Consider the following 21634-nt stretch of genomic DNA (forward strand, 5'->3'; position numbering starts at 1 on the left):
ATGAGTTGGCAGCACTGTTAATAACATCTGGGCCAACTTTCATGTGAATGTCATTATCAGTAATATATTTACGCTTGTGTTTACCAAACGACCAAGAGTGCATTTTTCGATTTTTACAATGTCTGATTTGATTGAGCAGAGAAGTGCCATTAAATTTTGTTTGCGGAATGAAATTTCGGCTGCGGAAACGTTTAGCATGTGGCAGAAGGCATTTGATGATTCGACCATGTCGCAGAAAAATGTTTATAAGTGGTACAAAGACTTGAAAGAGGGTCGAGAACGTGTTGATGACTTGGAGCGCTCCGGACGACCATCGACGTCAACAGATGACCAACACGTCAATAAAGTGAAGGAGTTAGTGCTGAAAAATCGTCGGTTGACTGTTAAATACCTTACTGATATGATTGGAATATCAGAAGGATCTGTGAAAATCATTTTGAAAGACCATCAATTTCTTGGAAAAAAGTCGTCGCGTTGATGTGTGTGAAACAATGCTTTCAGACTATCAGGACAAGCTCAAATGCATCATTACGGGAGATGAGACTTGGACTTATGCTTACGACCCTGAAACAACCGACCAATCTAGCGAATATCGTGCTAAAGGCGAGGCCAGACCGAAAAGAGCACGTCAAAGTCGTTCTAAAATAAAGGTCATGATGACAGTTTTTTTCGATTTTCGTGGTGTGGTGAATTCCTATGAATTCCTTCCACCTGGCCAAACTGTTAATAAGGAATATTATTTGAGCGTTATGCGTCGTTTACGTGAAGCAATTCGTCTAAAAAGACCAGAATTATGGGCCAACAACTCTTGGTTTTTACATCACGATAATGCACCGTCTCACACTGCACTCGTTCTTCGTGACCATTTCGCCAAAAATTCCACGCATATCGTTCCGAAACCACCGTATTCGCCTGATTTGGCTCCGTGTGACTTTTGGCTGTTCCCAAAACTCAAGAGACCACTCCGGGGAACGCGTTTCGAGTCGATTGAGGAGATAAAAGCTGAATCGAAGAAGATGCTGATGGCTATACCGGAAATGGACTATTTGCTTGTTTCGGGGATTGGAAAAATCGTATAAGTGTATTTCATCGAGAGGGGATTATTTTGAAGGGGATGAAATTGATTTACAAGAATAAATCAAGATTTTTCATTTTACAACAACATTCACCTTACTTTTTGCCCACAGTAGTAAGTGAATTTATATTTCTTAGCACGGTACCGAAAACATTTTTTTCGCGAAATTGTTGGCTCAGATTGCTACAACGGTGAAAATATGGTAAGCAAAAGATTGTTACTATAAATTAAAAACTCAAAAAAATTTGTTGTGTGTGAAAATATAGTAAGTAAAAATCTTTTTTGTGTATGAAAATATAGTAAGCAAAAGATTGCTACTATCATATAAATAAAAAACTCAAAACAATATTTTTTTTCTCGTGAAATATAGTAAGCAAAAGATTGCTATTGTATGTAAATTAAAAACTCAAAAATTTTTTATTTGAAAATATATTAATCAAAAGATTGCTGCTATAAATTAAAACCTCAGAAAATATAAAAAGCGAAGAATAGCTTCATTCCCCCCAACGTAAGGAAATCGAAAGGACCCATCGAGCCTAACAGACAAAGTGAAGATATATGAGGCGAAGAATAGCTTCATTCCGCCCAACGTAAGGAGATCGAAAGGACCCATCCAGCCTTACAGACAAAGTGAAAGTAAAAAGCCAAGAATAGCTTCATTCTGCCCAACGGAAGGACATCGAAAGGACCCATCCAGCCTAACAGACAAAGGTGGGAAAAGTTTAAATTATCTTTTGTATGGATGAGAGCTTCGACATCCAAGCAGAGTTGTATTCTCACCGAAGCCGAGGAAAACAAAGAAATAGCAGACTATTATTTATTATTATTATTTATTGTTCGACTTTCTTAAAATAAACATTACATTTCATTTTTGACGTGATAACGTCTTATAATTCGATTTAACAGGCTGCACGCACGAAAAAATGTGTCGTTACCTTGCTCATTAGTGTTACCTTGCTCATATGTAGTTACCTTGCTCATTAGTGATACCTTGCTCTTTAGTGTTACCTTGCTCATTAGTGTTACCTTGCTCATTAGTGTTACCTTGCTCTTTAGTGTTACCTTGCTCATTAGTGTTACCTTGCTCTTTAGTGTTACCTTGCTCTTTAGTGTTACCTTGCTCATTAGTGTTACCTTGCTCTTTAGTGTTACCTTGCTCATTAGTGTTACCTTGCTCATATGTAGTTACCTTGCTCATTGCCGTTACCTTACTTATTGCATTGAATGAACTGCAAGCGAAAGCACGGAACGAACGACAAAGCAAACGAACGGCAACGTTCGACATCTTGCTCTCTCCTACTTAAGTGAGCGTATATATGTATGTATATGCGCATATGTAGATATATAAATTCACGTATTTGTATTTGCATATGCCTTCTTATTGATTATTATTAATTTGATTCACTTGAAGAATTTAAAATAAAACCAAGTTTGTTAATAATACCTGTTGTTTTAATGTTATTATTATTAATTTTTTTATTATATATGAAGGAAAAAATGTATGGTAATATTTACATGCATAAGATATGTTGTCTATACTAATATTATAAAGAGGAAAACTTTGTTTGTTTGTAATGAAGAGGCTCAAAAACTACTGGACCGATTTTAAAAATTCTTTGACCATTCGAAAGCTACATCCTCCACGAGTAACATGGATTATATTTTATTTTGGAAATAGGGCTCGAGATATAGGTCAAAACGTGGACCCGGGTAACCTTCGGATGTGTATGTACAATATGGGTATCAAATGGAAGCTGTTGGTGAATGCTTTTGTCCAGAGTATTTTTCATGCCGCTCCGTGACTAGGGTCTCGAGATAGAGACCAAAACGTGGACCCTAGAATGTGTTTGTACAATATGGATATCAAATTGAAGCTGTTGGTGAATGCTTTAGTACAGAGTACTTTTCATACCTCTCCGTGACTGGGGTCTGGAGATATAGGTCAAAATGTGGACCCGGGTCACCTTTGGTTGTGTATGTACAATATGGGTATCAAATGAAAGCTGTTGATAAGTGCTTTAACACGGGGTAATTTTTATACCTATTGATGACTAGGGTCTGGTAATATATGCCAAAACGTGGACCCGCCGTGTCTTTGCACCGAATTAAACCAAACTTACACACATTGTTAAGGAGGTATTGAAGATGATTTCCGTATAGTTTGGATACATATTGGTAGACAGGGTCTCGAGATATAGGTCAAAACGTGGACCCGGGTAACCTTCAGATGTGTATGTACAATATGGGTATCAAATGGAAGCTGTTGGTGAATGCTTTAGTTCAGAGTATTTTCATCCGCTCCGTGACTAGGGTCTCGAGATAGAGACCAAAACGTGGACCCTAGAATGTGTTTGTACAATATGGATATCAAATGAAAGCTGTTGATAAGTGCTTTAATACGGGGTAATTTTCATACCTATTGATGACTAGGGTCTGGAAATATATGCCAAAACGTGGACCCGCCGTGTGTTTGAACCGAATTAAACCAAACTTACACACATTGTTAAGTAGGTATTGAAGATGATTTCCGTATAGTTTGAATACCTATTGGTAGATAGGATCTCAAGATATAGGTCAAAACGTGGACCCGGGTAACCTTCGGACGTGTATGTACAATATGAGTATCAAATGAAAGCTGTTGGTGAATGCTTTAGTACAGAGTATTTTTCATGCCGCTCCGTGACTGGGGTCTCGAGATATAGGTCAAAACGTGGACCCGGGTAACCTTTGGTTGTGTATGTACAATATGGGTATCAAATGAAAGCTGTTGATAAGTGCTTTAATACGGGGTAATTTGTTATGTTATGTTATGTTATGTTATGTTATGTTATGTTATGTTATGTTATGTTATGTTATGTTATGTTATGTTATGTTATGTTATGTTATGTTAGGTTATGTTATGTTATGTTATGTTATGTTATGTTATGTTATGTTATGTTAATATATGTTATGTTGTGTTATGTTATTTTATGTTATGTTATGTTATGTTATGTTATGTTATGTTATGTTATGTTATGTTATGGTATGTTATGTTATGTTATGTTATGTTATGTTATGTTATGTTATGTTATGTTATGTTATGTTATGTTATGTTATGTTATGTTATGTTATGTTATGTTATGTTATGTTATGTTATGTTATGTTATGTTATGTTATGTTATGTTATGTTATGTTATGTTATGTTATGTTATGTTATGTTATGTTATGTTATGTTATGTTATGTTATGTTATGTTATGTTATGTTATGTTATGTTATGTTATGTTATGTTATGTTATGTTATGTTATGTTATGTTATGTTATGTTATGTGTTGTTATGTTATGTGTTGTTATGTTATGTTATGTTATGTTATGTTATGTTATGTTATGTAATGTTATGTTATGTTATGTTATGTTATGTTATGTTATGTTATGTTATGTTATGTTATGTTATGTTATGTTATGTTATGTTATGTTATGTTATGTTATGTTATGTTATGTTATGTTATGTTATGTTATGTTATGTTATGTTATGTTATGTTATGTTATGTTATGTTATGTTATGTTATGTTATGTTATGTTATGTTATGTTATGTTATGTTATGTTATGTTATGTTATGTTATGTTATGTTATGTTATGTTATGTTATGTTATGTTATGTTATGTTATGTTATGTTATGTTATGTTATGTTATGTTATGTTATGTTATGTTATGTTATGTTATGTTATGTTATGTTATGTTATGTTATGTTATGTTATGTTATGTTATGTTAAAGTATATTATGTTATGTTAATGTTAACTCATTCTCTATATCCATACAAAATATCTATCAAACAAATAAAATTAAAATTTTCTTTTGAAAAATGCAACCATTCAATCAGTATTTTCTTATGACGTTATCACGTTAAACTATCGTCAGTAAACCGACTTTACAGACAACCTCTTTTTTTAATCATTAACATTAGAACGTACGACAGTGACACTGGGTCGTTTGTCGGAAGAAAAAAGATAAAACAAAATCTTACATTTTACATATGTTATTGTACTATGGTACTATGTATTGAATTCGCTTAAAATTAATCTTCTATATTCTATAGCACCAGTGATGAACTTAAATAAGTTATTATATCCAGAATGGCCAACACCATTTAAAATGTCTATGATTTCATCTCGGTTTAAACTGTATTTTCCAAAAAATCTTTGACGAATTCTTTTAAGTATCGGACATTTTCCTAAGAAATGTGTGATGTCTTCTAATTCATTTAAGTTACATAAAGTGCAATTTAAATCCCTTTGGCTTCCCAAGTATATTAAATCACATCTGGCTTTCATAATCCACATAATTTTATAGATTCCAGTATTATCGTTTAAATAGCTTCTGGCGTTGTTATGGTCTAATTCCTTATATAATCGGGTGCTTTGGTGTGCCCTTTCCCATAAAGTTCGAATATTCGAATCATGAAGATTTTCTATTATTGAAATTATATTTCTATTCCACTCTCTTTTATTTGAAGTGCCCCAGTTACATGTTATATTTAACTTTTGTGCTAGATTACTAATTTCTTCAACCCAAAATATCTGTTTTTCTAAAATATTTTTTGATAGTATATGAGGCAATCTATTATCATCATATTCAAATAACGTTTTGAATATATATTTTAAGTGAAGCTGCAGTGTATACAAATGAAAACTTGGAACATTTGTCTCCAAGAGAATGCAATAAGATGGCGTATTACTCGGGAGATGAAGTACCCTTTTTAAAAAATAAAGTTGAATTTTGTCTACTTCTTCAAACAACGAGTTTACCCATACCTGAGCAGCATAACTCTGGATTGCTCTAGTCACCGCTAAAAACAGTTTCCATTTTGCCGACAACTTAATTTTATTTTTACTAAGAAATGTGCACCAAGTTGCATTTATGCTGTTTTTCGCTAGAACATTTCTATTTTTTATATGTTGCTTGAAACTGAGTTTTGATGTTAGCTTTACACCCAAGTAATTATATTCTTTCGTTATTGGTATAACTTCGCCGTGAAAAAACCACTTTTCTTTTTCTACTATTCTACCGCCTCTCCGAAAAATCATTATAGCTGACTTAGATAAGTTTACTTGCATATTCCACTTATCGCAGTATTTTTCTAAGTTGCTTATCATTTTTCGAAGAGCACTAACCTCATCTGCCAATATGACGATATCGTCAGCATATAATAGCAAACGGATATTTAACTCATCTATAAAGAGTCCCCTCTCCAAGCAGTCGTGCAGGTCATTCAAGTAAAGAGCAAAGAGCAAAGGTGAAAGCAGGCACCCTTGCTTTACTCCTGACGATATTTTGAATTTTTCACTCATTTCATCTCCTACTTTTACTATCGAACATGTATTTCTGTAATAACTTTCAATAAAGTTTGCCATTTTGGTGGAGATTCCTATTTCACGAAGCTTGTATAGCAATAGTTGTCTAGGGACAGTATCAAAAGCGGCTTTAAGGTCCACAAAAAACGCGTACATTTTTTTCTTCTCCCTAAACTTAATATGGACTATTGCTGCTAGGTTATATATAATATGTTATCTACAGTTGAATGTCGCTTTCTGAAACTTGCTTGAAATTCTGTTATAATATTTTTATTTTCTACCCAGCTTGTGAGTCGCTCATTTAAAATGCCCATCATTATCTTTGCAACACAATTCATGAATGAGATATGTACCTCTATAATTGGAGGGAGATTTCCTATCGCCTTTTTTAAAGAGCGGATATATCAGACTTGTTTCGAAATATTCAGATACTTGGCCCATATTATATAGCCTATTAAAAACGTTTGTCAACTCAACAAGAAACCGGTCATCGGCATTTTTAAAAAACTCATATGGAACCTTGTTTGAGCCTGGAGCTTTTCCACATTTCGTTTTTTGTAACATCAATCTGATTTCATCTATTGAGGTTGGTCTGTCTAGACAAACATCCCTTACTAAATTTGCCACATATTGTATACATGGTGCACAGCGAGTTGGATTTAATAGTGTTTGAAAATAGTGCATGAATATTGCTGGCGATACGTCTAGACAAGATTTTGTAACTGAAAAACGAAGGACGTTGACCATCTTCCACCAATCCTTACTGTTATTAACCTCATTTATTCTGAGTTCAAGATTGTCATAGTAATTCTTCTTGCTCTCTTCACACAGTTTCTTGCATTTTCTATTTGCTGAATATATTTCTTTTTATCACTTCCACTCAAAGTTTTGTTATAAATTCTCAGTTGTTTTAATGACATCTTTCTAGCTGACTGACATTTCCAGGTAAACCATTCCGATTTTTTTCTTAATCTTTCTTTATTTCGCCTCTGTGAAGTTGATATTCTAATTATTTCAGTTAAATCTTCAAGACCTAGCTCTTTTTTTACATATTTCTTTTTCTGTAGGTTGCTAATAAGTTTCTTGTTAAACAATTCTGCTCGTAATTCATCCCAAACAATTTTTGGTAACAAGTTCGTCTTGCATATTGAAGCTGATTTTCTTGCAGGCAATTGCATTTTTAAAATAATAGGCATGTGATCAGACCATGTTTTATTGTCCACTATAAAATCAGACGCATGTTTCAATATGTCCCGAGATATTGCACATATATCATTTACAGATTCACCTATATTACTAACATAAGTAAATTTTCCCTCAACATCACTACTTAACATGCCATTCAACACTATTAAACCATTATTTATACAGAACTCTATGAACTGCCTCCCACCTCTATTGATTTTTTTGTCTCTTGAATTCCTATCTGCTTTTCCTCCTACAATATCATTTAGTAAGATTTCGTCCATATTTACTTGTAAGTCTCCAATTCGTACATTAAGGTCACCGATTACAACACCATTTACAAAATCATTTTGAACAAAACTTTCTTTTACAATTTCAAAATCATGTATACAGTTATTACCCTTCAAATATAATGGAATCAAGTTTACAGTTTTTTCCGCCACACAAAATTCGATTACGTCTAAACAGTCTAAATACTTAAACGAATATCTGACATCAACATTTTCTAAGTCTTTTTTAATGCCATAAAGGAGTCCACCAAAATTTTCCGTTTCAACATGCGTTTCTAACAAGATAAAAACATCAAACGAACAAATATAATCAAAAAAATCTTTATATAACGTTTTATTTGCTAAGCCGTTAATGTTATATGACACAATATTAATATTAGTTAATTGATTACGATTTTCTAAAAGTTCATCACTGCTGGTTATTACATTTAATTTTGCGGTTACTTTAGTACAATTCTTTAGTTTTTTGAATTTATTTTCTCTAACAAAGAGTGATAGGTAATATCAATTTTTGACACGTTTATACCAAAGTAGTGAATAAGAATTTTCTCTGCCGGCTGTCCCTCACACATAAGTAATTTATTATTATTGTATGACATCCATTTGCCGTCAATATTCATGCTATCATTCCTTACGAATATCTTATGTGTTCTACTTAAGGTTAAGAGCTTTTGTTTTAACTGCAATAGCACTTTTCTATTTTGTTGCCTCTCAGAGCTAAGGTCCTTTTCAATATATATATCCGAACCTCGCAACATTCTAGCGTTTTTAAGGATATCTCCTGCCATTGCCACGGTTTCAAACTCTGCTATTATATTGCACTTATTATCTTTATCGTATAATGAACGTGCCTCTCTTATTTTAATGTGATGCAGACTAAGCTTATCTTCGCATAATTTTTGAACAGCTAGTGTTGGTTTTTCATCTTTTGTAACGCCTTTAAAAAATAACCTATTTCGCTTACTTTGGTCAACAAGGCGTAGTATTTCTTTTTGTTCCAATTCCCTGTCTTTTTTTAATTTTTGTACTTCTAGTTTAAGGGATTCGTTTTCAGCCTTTAGCTTTTCAATTTCCTATCCCATTGACTCTTTTAAACCTTGTATGTCTTGTTTAGAAGCTAATCGCTCTAATTGCTTATTTAGGTTGGTTTCAATTCCACGTATGGCTGTCATTACATCTTGCAGTGAAAGATCCGGAGATAATTCGGTAACTCTTCTCTTAGTCGCATTACTTGAAGTAGGAGTTCGATGCATTTTGTCAACTTGCAAGTATTAACAATTATAAAATAATTATTATTTAGTAACTACTACTAGGTGGCAATGCCTTTGATACGTTACACCTTTAACCTCTGTAACTACTCGTATACAAATTCGTTCTGCTACGCGCCAGTAGGTGGTGCTACGCTAGTACCTAAATTATATTTGTTGTTATGTTATGTATAGAGCTAATAATTTGAGGTTATGTTGATTGAACGCGCCAAAATGTAAAACTCAGACAATTTCACCTTCGCTGTTCCGCTCAATAAAAGACAGGAGGTACACCGATCTTGATGAAGTTCGCATAGCAGACTATTAGGAAATTAATTAACTTAAAATTTTATTAGGATATTAATTAAATAATTATTAAATAACGTAAATAAAAACACTTAGAATGTAATGGCTCAAATACGGTTCGATCCTCTGAGGACATATGATGAACTATCGCAGGGACTGTTTTCGGACATGATTAAAAGCAAGCTAAAAGGGAAAGCTAGGGAAATAATAGAAATTAATTGCCAACCAGTTTCATGGACCGACATTAAGAACGTACTCCAAAATAACTTTGAAGATAGATTAAGTTGCGACGAACTTTTTGATTCACTTAAAGCCACAATTTTTAAAGCAACCAGTATTGACTTCTTTAACGAAATGAAGCAAAAAATTTAGGCGCCTTAACAATAAAACTTTATTTGTCCTTGGACAAGAACTAGGAGCTGCGAATGCTGTCGCTCGAAATAACTCGCGCACAGACCTCAATATATTCAAATCGAAAATTCCTGAGCCCATGAAGACCATTCTGGCTTGCAGGAATCCAGATACTTCAGAAGGAGCGATGAATATCCTTTTCGAAGCTAGATATGCTCACGTCTGAATAGACAATCAATAGGCAATCGCCATTTGCAAATTTTCTCAAATTTTAACCCACACAATTCTCACTCACCGAAACTCCAATCGAAATTTTAAATCACGAAATAATTCAAATCACAACAGGCAAAAGTTCGAAAATTTTAACGCACACAATTACAATCAAAATTCGAACCAAAATTTCAGTTTACAAAATACTTCATACAGACAAAACTTTGAACAACGGAATTCTAATTCGCGCCACTCTAGACAACATTTTATCCATAATTCACAATTTAGTTCTAATTTCAACCATAATAGACAAAATTTCGCCTCCAAAACGAAAACTATAACCAATCTAATCGATTCCCCTTACCCGAGCCCATGGATATCAACCAACACGAAATAACCAAAACAGAAAATTTTTCGTTGTACCGCCTCGGAGAACTTCCATTTATAAAAGTAAAAACAAAACTAGGACATATAAAATTAATAGTTTATACAGGCGCAACTAATTCAATTTTAAGTCATTTTTAGATGGCAAATACTAAAATGGATCCATAAAATAGATCCCATTTACATAAATACTTACAACATAAAATCTGCCTAAGTGAAAAAGCAAAGATTACAACTTTTGAAGAATTTGAAACAGGACTTGACGTAATCGAATTTTATAATATATAACCAAATTTCATGACTTCTACGATGGATTAATAGGCATTGATTTATTAAGGCCTTTAAAAACAAACATAAATTATACGAATAACACAATTGAATTTGAAGAACGTACATTAACTCTTTTTGTCAAAAACAAAGATAGCGAGAAGACAAAAGAAACGAAAAATAGCTACACGGACGCGTTATCTGGTATTGAACACGAAGATATGAACATAAATGCATTCGAAACCGATCATTCAACTATTAAAGAGACTCCGTCTCCACTAAATCTTGAATCAGGATCCGTAAGAATGAAAATCAAGCTGATTTTTAAAAACAAAACAAAAGTTATACAAATTAAAGAGTTAGAGAGAAATACAGCCATTACATTACTTAAAAATCATTTTAACCCTGCATAACTAAATGCAATTTTCATAAGACCACTTACGAAGAATTATTCTCTGATATCAGAAAGTTTCGAATTATAAGATGTTTTACTTTATTAAAAGACAATCAATCATGATCAATCATGAAAATGAATTAAGTGAAATAATTGAGAAAGAACACATGTGTAAGAATCATAGAGGCATTCAAGTATTATAGTATATGAAGAACTAAAATCCAAATTTTATAACCCTCAACTCAAATTAAGAATAACAGAATTTATCAACAATTGCGAAATATGCACGTTAGAAAAATATGACAGAAAACCACCAAAGATACCAGATAAAGTTAGCTAAACCCCTTCCAGACCCCGCGAAATTATTCATATAGACGTATTCTGCACTTTAGAAAAGGAACTTTTTACGACTATTATCGAAAAATTTACAAAATTTGCGGTAGCTTATAAAATGAATAGTAGAAATTGGGCAGAACAAAAACAAAAATTACTCAATTACATAAACATATACGGAAGAATAAAAAATATAGAAGTAGACAATGAATTAGGATTCAAAGCTATCCCAATACCACAAATCGATGCAGATGAAATATCAACATCCACTATACTTCAAACAGTAACCACACTTCAAATGCTGACGTCGAATGACTTCACAATACAATTAAGGAATATATAAGGCTCCTAAGACATGGCGATAGGAATAAAAACTAAACAATGGAAGAGAAAATGTTAAGAGTAATAGGCTTTTACAATAATATAATACACCAACGAAAATTAAACCAATAAACTTTGTTGATGGAAAAAGATAAATATATAGGTAAATTCAGTCACCTACTAGTTCTCTTACTGAGAAGACGTGCTTTTTCTAGTGAGTCTAGAACGCAATTTACGGTGTCCTTCATTTTCTCATTTTTCTTAAATGTTGTGGCGAATGACATATCTTTTCTTTTTCATAAAAAAAAAAACAAAAACAAATGAGTGCATTACTGATTTGTGTGATTGGTGCAGCATGGCCCCGGGGTCACCAAATCTAGGGGATAACAGGTTCGCTCTGCTAGCCTCAGATCCCCAACCAAAACGTAAGAAAATTAAAGAAAAATTTTGAAGCTTTCCCCCTTCTTCCTAAAATTGAAACAAATCCCAAATACGTGGTTGTTTCTGCTGTAAATGAAGATAAACCTTTAAAATTCTATAGTTGCTTCGCAGTTCATGTCGCCTTGAAGTTAATTAGCATTAAAATTACTGAATTTCGTGACGGCAGCCTTTGTCTTTTACTCAAAGACAAACCAACAACCGAAAAATTCATACGTGCAAAATCTCTACTTAGTGTTTGTGAGGTGAAAGCAAAACATCATGACAAACTGAACCATACAAAAGGTACCATTTACGGCCCATGTCTAAATGACCTCTGTGAAGATGAAGTTGTAAAAGGTTTAGCTGACCAATGTGTCGTAGAGGTTTATAAATTTTCCAAACTTGTTGACGGAAAACAAAAACATTCTGGAGTATGTCTTCTTACTTTCGACAAATTCCACCTTCCGAATAGAGTCGATATCACATGGCATTCAGTAATTGTTAAACCTTATTTCCCAAACCCAATGCGGTGTAAGAATTGCGGCAAACTGAATCATACGATGAAACGATGCAATAACCCACAAATGTGCCAACAATGCAATATCCCCCCTCATGACCCCCAAAAATGTACCCGAACAATGTGCACAAATTGTTCCGGAAATCATCCAGCGTATGATAAGTTTGTCCAAAATACCAACAATCTAAAGAGATTTTAAAAATCCAAGTTGAAAATAAATGTACAATGAAAGAAGCAATTACACTGTACAAAAACCAAATTCCTTCAAATATTGGTGGCCCCTCTTTCGCTTTTGTCACATGAAATTATAACACTCTTAATAAACAAAAACAAAATGATTTATCACAATCTCAAAACAATTCAAACACAAATAATTTACTTCCAGTCGAACCGCAACAACTAAATTCTAATTTACCAAATAATACCTCGCAACAAAACTTATTCTTGAAATCAGAGAAATCGACATTTGTCTTGTATCAGAAACTCACCTAACAAAGCAAATGTTCATCAATTTCAGAAATTATTTTATCTATTGTTCTAATCATCCTCTAAATAATGCTAGAAGAGGCAGTGCCATTTTGGTAAAAAAATCTTTAGAACATCATGAGGAAGAAAAGATTAGTACTGCTGAACTCCAAGCAGCAACAATCAACATTAAACTAAACTATACGAGTTTGTCCATCACATCCATATATGTATAGTCCACCAAGACATAATATTAATTGTGTTCAATACAAAATTTTTTTAAATAAACATAAAGGAAGATTTGTGATTGGAGGAGATTTCAACGCAAAACATGTAAACTGGGGCTCCCGTTTAACAACTAGTAAAGGCCGCGAGTAATTGAATGCCTCCCAACAACTAGGCTGTGATATTATCTCTACGGGTAATCCAATAAATTGGCCAACAGATCCGTCCAAAACACCCGATTTAATCTATTTCTTTGTTACAAAACATATTCCGAGAAACCTAATGTTTATTGATGATGGAGTCGAGCTAAACTCAGACCATTCACCCATTTTTCTCACCATTGGAGGAGAATTAAAAAAAATTACACACAATATCTCCCTTTCAAACAAATTTACTGACTGGGACTACTTCAAAAATATTATCGATGAAAAAATAGACGTAAAAAGCATAATAAAGAGTTCTGAAGACATTGACAATGAACTTGAAGACTTTTCGACGCAAATTCAAAATGCTACTTGGATGAGCACACCAGTAATTCAAGAGAAATACTGCTGCCAATCGTATCCAGCTGAGATTTTGAAAATCTTACACGAGAAAAGAAAAATTAGGAAAAAGTGGCAAATATTACGGTTTCCCGAATACAAAACTAAGCTCAATTTTCTTACAAAAGTTCTTACCGACAAGATTTAGAGTTCAAGAATACAAAATTAAATGATAAAATTAAAAGATAATCGGCAGACAAAAAACGGATTACTCCCTATGGAAAATGACAGCTCATATGAAACGACCTATCCTATCCACCCATAAGGTTGTGTAATGGTATTTGGGCAGAAAATGGTTTTGAGAAAGCAGAAGCGTTTGCTTTGCACTTAGAAAAAATTGGTACTAACACTTTTAATGATCTTTCAACTGTGCAGGATTCAACGTGCATCCAACAGATTACAACCGGAGAATTGCTTAATGAAATAAAAAAATTAAAGCTTAAGAAATCGCCTGGCTTTGATCTTATCACATCTGAAGTTTTAAAAAACATCTCACCGAAAGCTTTAAGAAAATTGCTACGTATAATGAACGTTTACTTAAAACTAAAGTACTTCCCTTCACAATGGAAAGTATCAGAGATAATAATGATTCCTAAGCCCTTTCCCTATTTCATTGTTACCCATAATGGGAAAGCTTTTTGAAAAATTGTTTTTGACAAGACTAAAACCTAATATATTATTAAAGGAACTTATCCCCTCACATCAGTTTGGTTTTCGTGAAAAGCACTCAACCATAGATCAAGTTCGTCGGATTGCATATGTTATAGAAGAAGCGCTAGAGAAGAAGAAAGTCTGCGCACAGGCCAAGGATTAATTTACAAATTAAAGACCTTGCTTCCACCACAATTGACCAAGATGATCTAGTGATATATTAATAATCGTTAATAATCGTTGGTCAAGAATATTCTTCAATGAAAAAAATTTGTGCCGGAGTACCCCAAGGGAGTGTACTTGGTCCAACTTTGTACTTGTTGTATACAGCGGATATACCCATACCAGCAAACTGCACACTAGCTACATTTGCAGATGATACCTATATTTTAGCAACTGGTGAAGATGAAACAGAATCAACCGCGAAACTGCAATTGTCGGTAAATGCAATTGTTGAGTGGACCAACCAATGTAGAATTAAACTCAATGAAAACAAATCAATACATATAAATTTTACAAATAAAACTATAACTATACACCTCTAGAAATTTCCGGCAAATTAGTACCATATGCAAACACTGCAAAATATTTGGGAATGACACTTGACACAAAGGTGAAATGGAAAGAACACATAAATATAAAAGCAAAAGAGTTAAATATAAAATACTAAAAAATTATATGGCTTATTGGAAAAAATTCCAAACTTTCAACAAGCAAAAAACTGCTTATTTATAACCAAATGTTAAAGCCGGTTTGGACATATGGCATCCAACTTTGGGGGTGTGCCATCAAAAATCATATCGATGCAGTTCAACGCATACAAAATAAAATTTTAAGAAATATTGTTAATGCACCCTGGTATGTGAGAAATATCGACCTACACAGGGACCATAAAATATCAACTGTGTCTGTTGCATGGCAGCGAAACATGCAACACTGCTGCTAAATCACCTCAACTCCGAAGCTTCTATTTTAAGTGATGAAGAGCTATACACAAGGCCTCTAAAAAGGAAAAAACCACAGGATTTATTGGTTAATAATATATAGTTTGAATTTCTAAATTTATAGTTAAAAAAATGTTACTTGCTAGTGTTTAAGACTAGGTGTAACGATGTGAATTGTAAATGAATAATTATTAAATACGTTTCAGTAAAACAAAAAAAAAATATAGCACAAAACATAAATCATGATAATTCTCTGAGTAAAATTCTCACCCAAATAATTTTCAACCAACAACATACGGACAACTCAACCACTTCACCCACGAAAATATTTACCAACAATTTAATGTATTCACAGCAAACAACACAATCAGTAACGATAACCTGTTTTCTCCTGTTGATTCTCTACCAGCTCTCCCAATTGAGCAACAAGATGTTAATATGGAATCAAAAACAAATACATATTTATCTCCTTAATTTACTTTATAACCAACTACACCAATTTTGTCGCGCATAAAAACACTAGTCTACCTTCATAATGATCTCGGTACTTCAATGGAACATTAATGGATATTTCAATAATAACCATGAATTGCTATTACTAATGGCTCCACCCATCCCTTTTATGCTTACAAGAAACTCATATCCCCTCACAATAAGAAAGCATACCCTCCAAGCGGATATGAAGCCCATTTTTTCAATTCACCCCAAAACCTATATGGTAAACAAGGTGTTGCCATTTTAGTTAAAAGAGGAATACCTCACAAAATTCTGTTTACTGACGATGATCTCCTGAGTATTGCTGTAGAAATCTCGCTTAACCCAAACCTCACTATCATTAATACATACATACCACCAAATAAACTATTTTCCCATACACATATATTCGACATTTTAAATAAGGCAACTGGGCCCAGGCTATGGTTGGGCGACGTAAATGCCTGGAGTCCTCTGTGGCGCTCATCATCTGTTAATGACAGAGGCACTATTATTGAAGACTCTTTGTTATCTACTGATATGGTTGTACTAAATGATGCAAACCCCACTCACTTTTCAACGCATCATACTTTCACGCACGCCGATATAACGCCATGTACACTAAATCTGGTCCCTCTCAGTACATGGAAAATAATCAATGACCTTCACGGATGTGAATATTTTCCTATTGTTACTGAAATAGTATCCACTAAGGAGCACAACAAAAACAAATATAATCCCAAGTTTTTTGCAGACAAAGCAGATTGGACTAAATATCAAGAAATGTGCACAAATATGTCCACGAAGTGCCCGATTTCAACTAATATTAATAAAGAAGTACAGTCGAACCTCAATAAGTCGAACTTCGATATCTCGAATATTTGATATCTCGAACCAAACTGCTTGGCAATAGCGTTTAGAGTGAGAATTGTGTGTTATTTTTACTTGATAACTCGAACTTCTATTACTCGAATATCTTGATAACTCGAACAGAATATTTGGCGCCAGCTTTGATAAGTCGAATTTCCGGGGGAATCCCCTTATTACGTGTTGCTTATTTTATAGCAAAAACAGATGTCAGCAGTTGGGTTGCGGCACTGTTTAAGTCCACAGGTATTTTATTAGTAGTTCTTACGCGAAAATAAACTCTGTTGACATGTCTTCAAAACGTTGTTTAAAAACTTTATCTATTGATGAAAAATTTAAACTAATAAAGGAAGTAGAAATGGGTGCGCGAAAAAAAGATGTAGCTGTAAAGTATGCTATTCCGGCAAATACAGTGTCAACTATTTTAAAAAATAAACAAACGGTTATTACTGCAATCGAAAGTGGTGGTGCAAGTGGGAGTTCAAAGAGACTAAAAAAGCCAACATACGTAAATGTGGACAAAGCAGTTTTAGAATGGTTTAAATCGGCAAGAACACGGAATTTGCCTATATCCAGAGGATTACTTAAAGAAAAAGCATTGGAATTTAGTCAAAAATTAGAACAACCGAATTTCAAGGCAAGCACTGGTTGGCTCGATAATTGGAAACGAAGGTATGTACATTCATAAAATAAATGTGCAAGCTGGCACCTAAAGTTACTTTTTTTTTCTAAGATCTGGTATATGTCATAAAAAGGCGTGTGGCGAGAGTAATGATGTAAGCGAAGAAGACTGTATGAAATGGCAACGTGATGTTTACCTTATTTATTAGAAGGTTATCAAGCACGGGACGTATTCAATGCAGACGAGACGGGCTTATTCTTTAAATGTCTTCCAGATAACACCTTAACTCTTAAAAACCAGAAATGCCATGAAGGAAAGCACAGTAAACAGAGAGTTACGTTGATGATTGCCGCAAACATGGATGGATCAGAAAAATTGAAATTACTCTTGATAGGTAAAAGTAATCAACCCCGCTGTTTTAGAGGTGTTAAATGGTTACCTCTCGACTATAAAGCAAATTCAAAAGCGTGGATGACGAGAGCTTTTTTTGAAGAATGGCTTCTTAACTTAGACAAACAATTTGGAAAAGCCGGAAGAAATATTCTACTTTTTATTGACAACTGCCCAGCCCATCCTAAAGACATCCAACAGAGATTAAAGTTTATCAAACTTGCATTTTTTCCCCCGAATATGACATCAAAATTACAACCACTCGATCAAGGTGTCATACAAAATTTAAAATGTCATTATCGTCGCAGAATTTTAAAAAATACTATAAAATGCTTTGAAGTAAACAAAACTCTTAACATTACATTAATGGACTGTGTTGATGAAATAACTAATGCATGGAATATCGATGTTAAGCCTCAAACCATCTCTAATTGTTTTAGAAAAGCCGGCTTCGGTCAATATTCTGAATGGCAGGAAGAAGATGATATTCCTTTGGTTTTCATAAGCGAACGCATAAAAGAAAAGAGTAAGGAAGAAATTCAACTGCAGAATGAATATGAAGCTTGGCAAAATATCAAAGGTACAGAAGGTGTCACCTTTAATGATTTTATGCATGTGGATGACGATATTGTTACTTCAGAGTTTCCCACAGATGAAGATATTGTAGAGCTATTGGTCCCTAAATCCGAATTTGAGCATGATAGCGAAAGTGATATAGAAGATGATTTGCAAGATGATATGCTGCAACCAGTTTGAAACGAGCTAGTTGAAAATTCGTTCAAGATTTTGCGGTCATATTTAAAAACCAATGAACATACAACCGATTTTCTGTACAATGGTTTAAATAATATTGAAGCTTTTTTTGAAGATCAGAATAAAAAATCCTCTCGTCAATCCCAAATAACTGACTTTTTTACTTTAAACGAATGAAAGCTATACATCTATTCATACAATGTTATTAATTTTGTATATATAATTTTAAAATATTTTATAGCAACTATACATAATTTGAAACATGTACTGTTTTATCAATAAAATTGTTTGCTACCCCTTGAGATTTATGGATTGTTTTATTTTTCCATCAGGTTTTATTTTTTTTATGGATTTTTATGTATGTATGTACATATGTATGTTATATTTGATAACTCGAAATCTTGATAGCTCGATTTTTTTTTGTGGCATGTCATAGTTCGAGTTATCGAAGTTCGACTGTATACAAAAAACTTAAGCCTAATACGATATACACCATGGTGGAATAATGATTTACAAAAACTACGAACTCTAAAGCAAAAGAGTTGGCACAAGTATAAATGCACACGAGATTTTCACGATCTCTTAGTATACAAACGTAACAATGCCATTTTCAAACACGAAGCTAAAAAAGCAAAACGTGATGCTTTGGAAGATTTTACTTCTAACATTAACCCGCAAAGCAGCACACAAAAATTTGGCAGGACTTGGGGCGCCTATCGGGTATTAGGAAATCAAACGCAATAACCTGTATAAATACTCCAAACGGTACATATACCGACTCTAGTAGTATAGCGAACGAATTTGCAAAATATTGGAGCTTCTACTCTAAAAATTCCAACTTTCTATATGAGTTTATAGAAAAAAAGAATAGCATTACTACCCGACTTTATGAGCCTGAAAGAAAACTAAGTATCTCTGCAAAATATCAGGAATCTGATATCACTACTGACGAGTTTGAGAGAGCCATCGCCAACTCTAAGGGAAAAACACAAGGCCTTGATAGGATATCATACCCTTTATTGAAAAACTGCCCTTCTCCCTTTAAAAAAAGGATAGTAAACTTGTACAATGAAATTTTTTCGCAAGGTATTTATCCACAGAATTGGAAGGTAGCGGACGCCATATCAATAGCTTAACCTCTCAAACCACAGTTGGAAATTAGCAGCTACCGTCCCATATCCTTGTTACCCTGCTTACGAAAGATATTAGAAAAAATAGTAGCCAAAAAGATTATGTGGTTTTCAGAAAAAACTAATAGCGTTTTCTTTTCTACATGAAAATGTTGCCCTGTGCTGCCACTTTCGAATTGTGTGATCTTTTGTAAAATGAATGCAATCTTCCCAAGGGGAAAGTGCTACTGAAAAAGAGATTATATCAAATGAGTTCGCGGCAATCTCTGGTGTTCCTAACGTATTAGGCTGCATTGACGGAACTTACATTTCGATAAGGGCGCCGAAAAAAAAAATTCGTTCAACATATATAAATAGGCATGACACAATTTCCGTGACTATGCAGGGTATATGTGATGCAAATTTAAAATTTTTAGATGTGGCGAGTAAAGTGCACGACTCGCGTGTGTTGAAGTTATCTTTCATTGGTAAAGAACTTCCAAAGCTATGTTTACCAAAATATCATGTGTTAGGGGATTCTGCATATCCGATCCGAAATTATTTGTTAACGCCGTATAGGGATTACGGGAATTTAACTGACAAAGAAAAGAGATACAATTACAAATTTAGTCAAACACAGGTCCGAATTGAAAACGCCTTTGGATTGTTAAAATGTCGTTTCCGGCAACTTATGCGATTAGATTTTCATGAAGTTGAGACTACAGCGGAATTTATACTAGCATGCTGCGTACTTCATAATATTTGCATAGACAAACAAGATTTTATAGAGAAAAAAGAATACTGCGTTGATCCTGCTTCCGTTCAGGAACAACATTTTCCTTTCGAAGTAAGCGAAATAAAAAGAAGCCAAATAAAATCACTTTTTTGACATGTTTTTTTTAAGTACCTAAATTTGGAAATTTTCTACTTAGCAACATTGAATAGGTTAGTTCAAAAACAGTAAATGTTCAAAATTAACGTTCCGAGGAAATCAAAAAATTATTTTTAACTTCGTTCGGTATTTCCCCTTATTTGTACAGTATTTATAATACAAACAAAACAAACAAAAAAGAAGAGAATCTGTCGTTATTGCTAACCATCGATAATCAATTTGTCTCGCTCGCGGTTTTTTGTTTTTACACTATTTTTCCCAAAAGTGACAGCTGTTATCAAAAACACAGCTGGTAGACACCAGGCTTCGGCCATGCCATTAAATCGCACTCCCCCTCACAGCTCGGACGCGAACCATTCATCAACCAAACAGCCATCAGATGGCGCTTCTCGTCAAGGGAATATTAACCCATATACAACCAATAAAGTTATGATTGTGACAAATGAAACTCAAAAGCAACGCTCCTCTTCTATGAGTTCAATAAATCCGAACGATACGAATATTACAAATTCTACGTCAAATGATTAAAATTGGACCCTAGTCAAAAATCCGAAAAGGTTTTAGGTAGCCCGCAAAATGTCAGCAAAGCAAAGCAACAAAAACTTAGCTATTGGCTAAGTAATGAAAACAAATTCGATGCTCTTTCAATGGATGATAACAACGAATCAAAAGCAGATAAAACACCTGAAAAGGAAAAACCTCTCAAACCTCCTCCAATCTTCGTAGACAGAGTCGAGAATATTCATCCGTTATTAAGCACGCTCAACGAATTTGAAAGTAATAACTACGAATTAAGAGTCATTGGGTCAAATCGCGTAAAAATCCAGCCAAAAACACCGGAAGCATTCACTAACATAGTTAAATTGCTTGAAAGTAAGAAGACAGAGTTTTACACATACAAACCAAAAAATGAAAGAAGTTTTAAAGTAATTTTAAGAAATATGCATCCGTCAGTTGAACCTGAAGAAATCAAACTTGCATTAAAGGAATATGGTCACTCTGTCACAAATGGTTGGAATATGAAACACTCTCAAAACAAAAGAGCACTTCCAATGTTTGTCGTAGAAATG

General features: G+C 33.7%; 1 protein-coding gene across 1 annotated transcript; it reads left to right on the forward strand.

Moving 5' to 3' along the window:
- The first annotated feature begins 19892 nt into the window (after positions 1-19892).
- Positions 19893-20613, forward strand: LOC129250417 (putative nuclease HARBI1). The gene is made up of 2 exons (XM_054890036.1): positions 19893-20519; positions 20605-20613. The coding sequence occupies exons 1-2, from the start codon at positions 19893-19895 to the stop codon at positions 20611-20613; spliced, it is 636 nt and encodes a 211-aa protein (XP_054746011.1).
- The last annotated feature ends 1021 nt before the right edge of the window (positions 20614-21634 follow it).

The sequence above is a fragment of the Anastrepha obliqua genome, chromosome 6 (assembly GCF_027943255.1).
Source record: "Anastrepha obliqua isolate idAnaObli1 chromosome 6, idAnaObli1_1.0, whole genome shotgun sequence".
In the NCBI taxonomy this organism is placed as follows: domain Eukaryota; kingdom Metazoa; phylum Arthropoda; class Insecta; order Diptera; family Tephritidae; genus Anastrepha; species Anastrepha obliqua.

What these genes read in the sequence shown, in the direction of transcription:
- LOC129250417 (XM_054890036.1), top strand. Translation starts at nt 19,893, where the DNA reads ATGCAATCTTCCCAAGGGGAAAGTGCTACTGAAAAAGAGATTATATCA.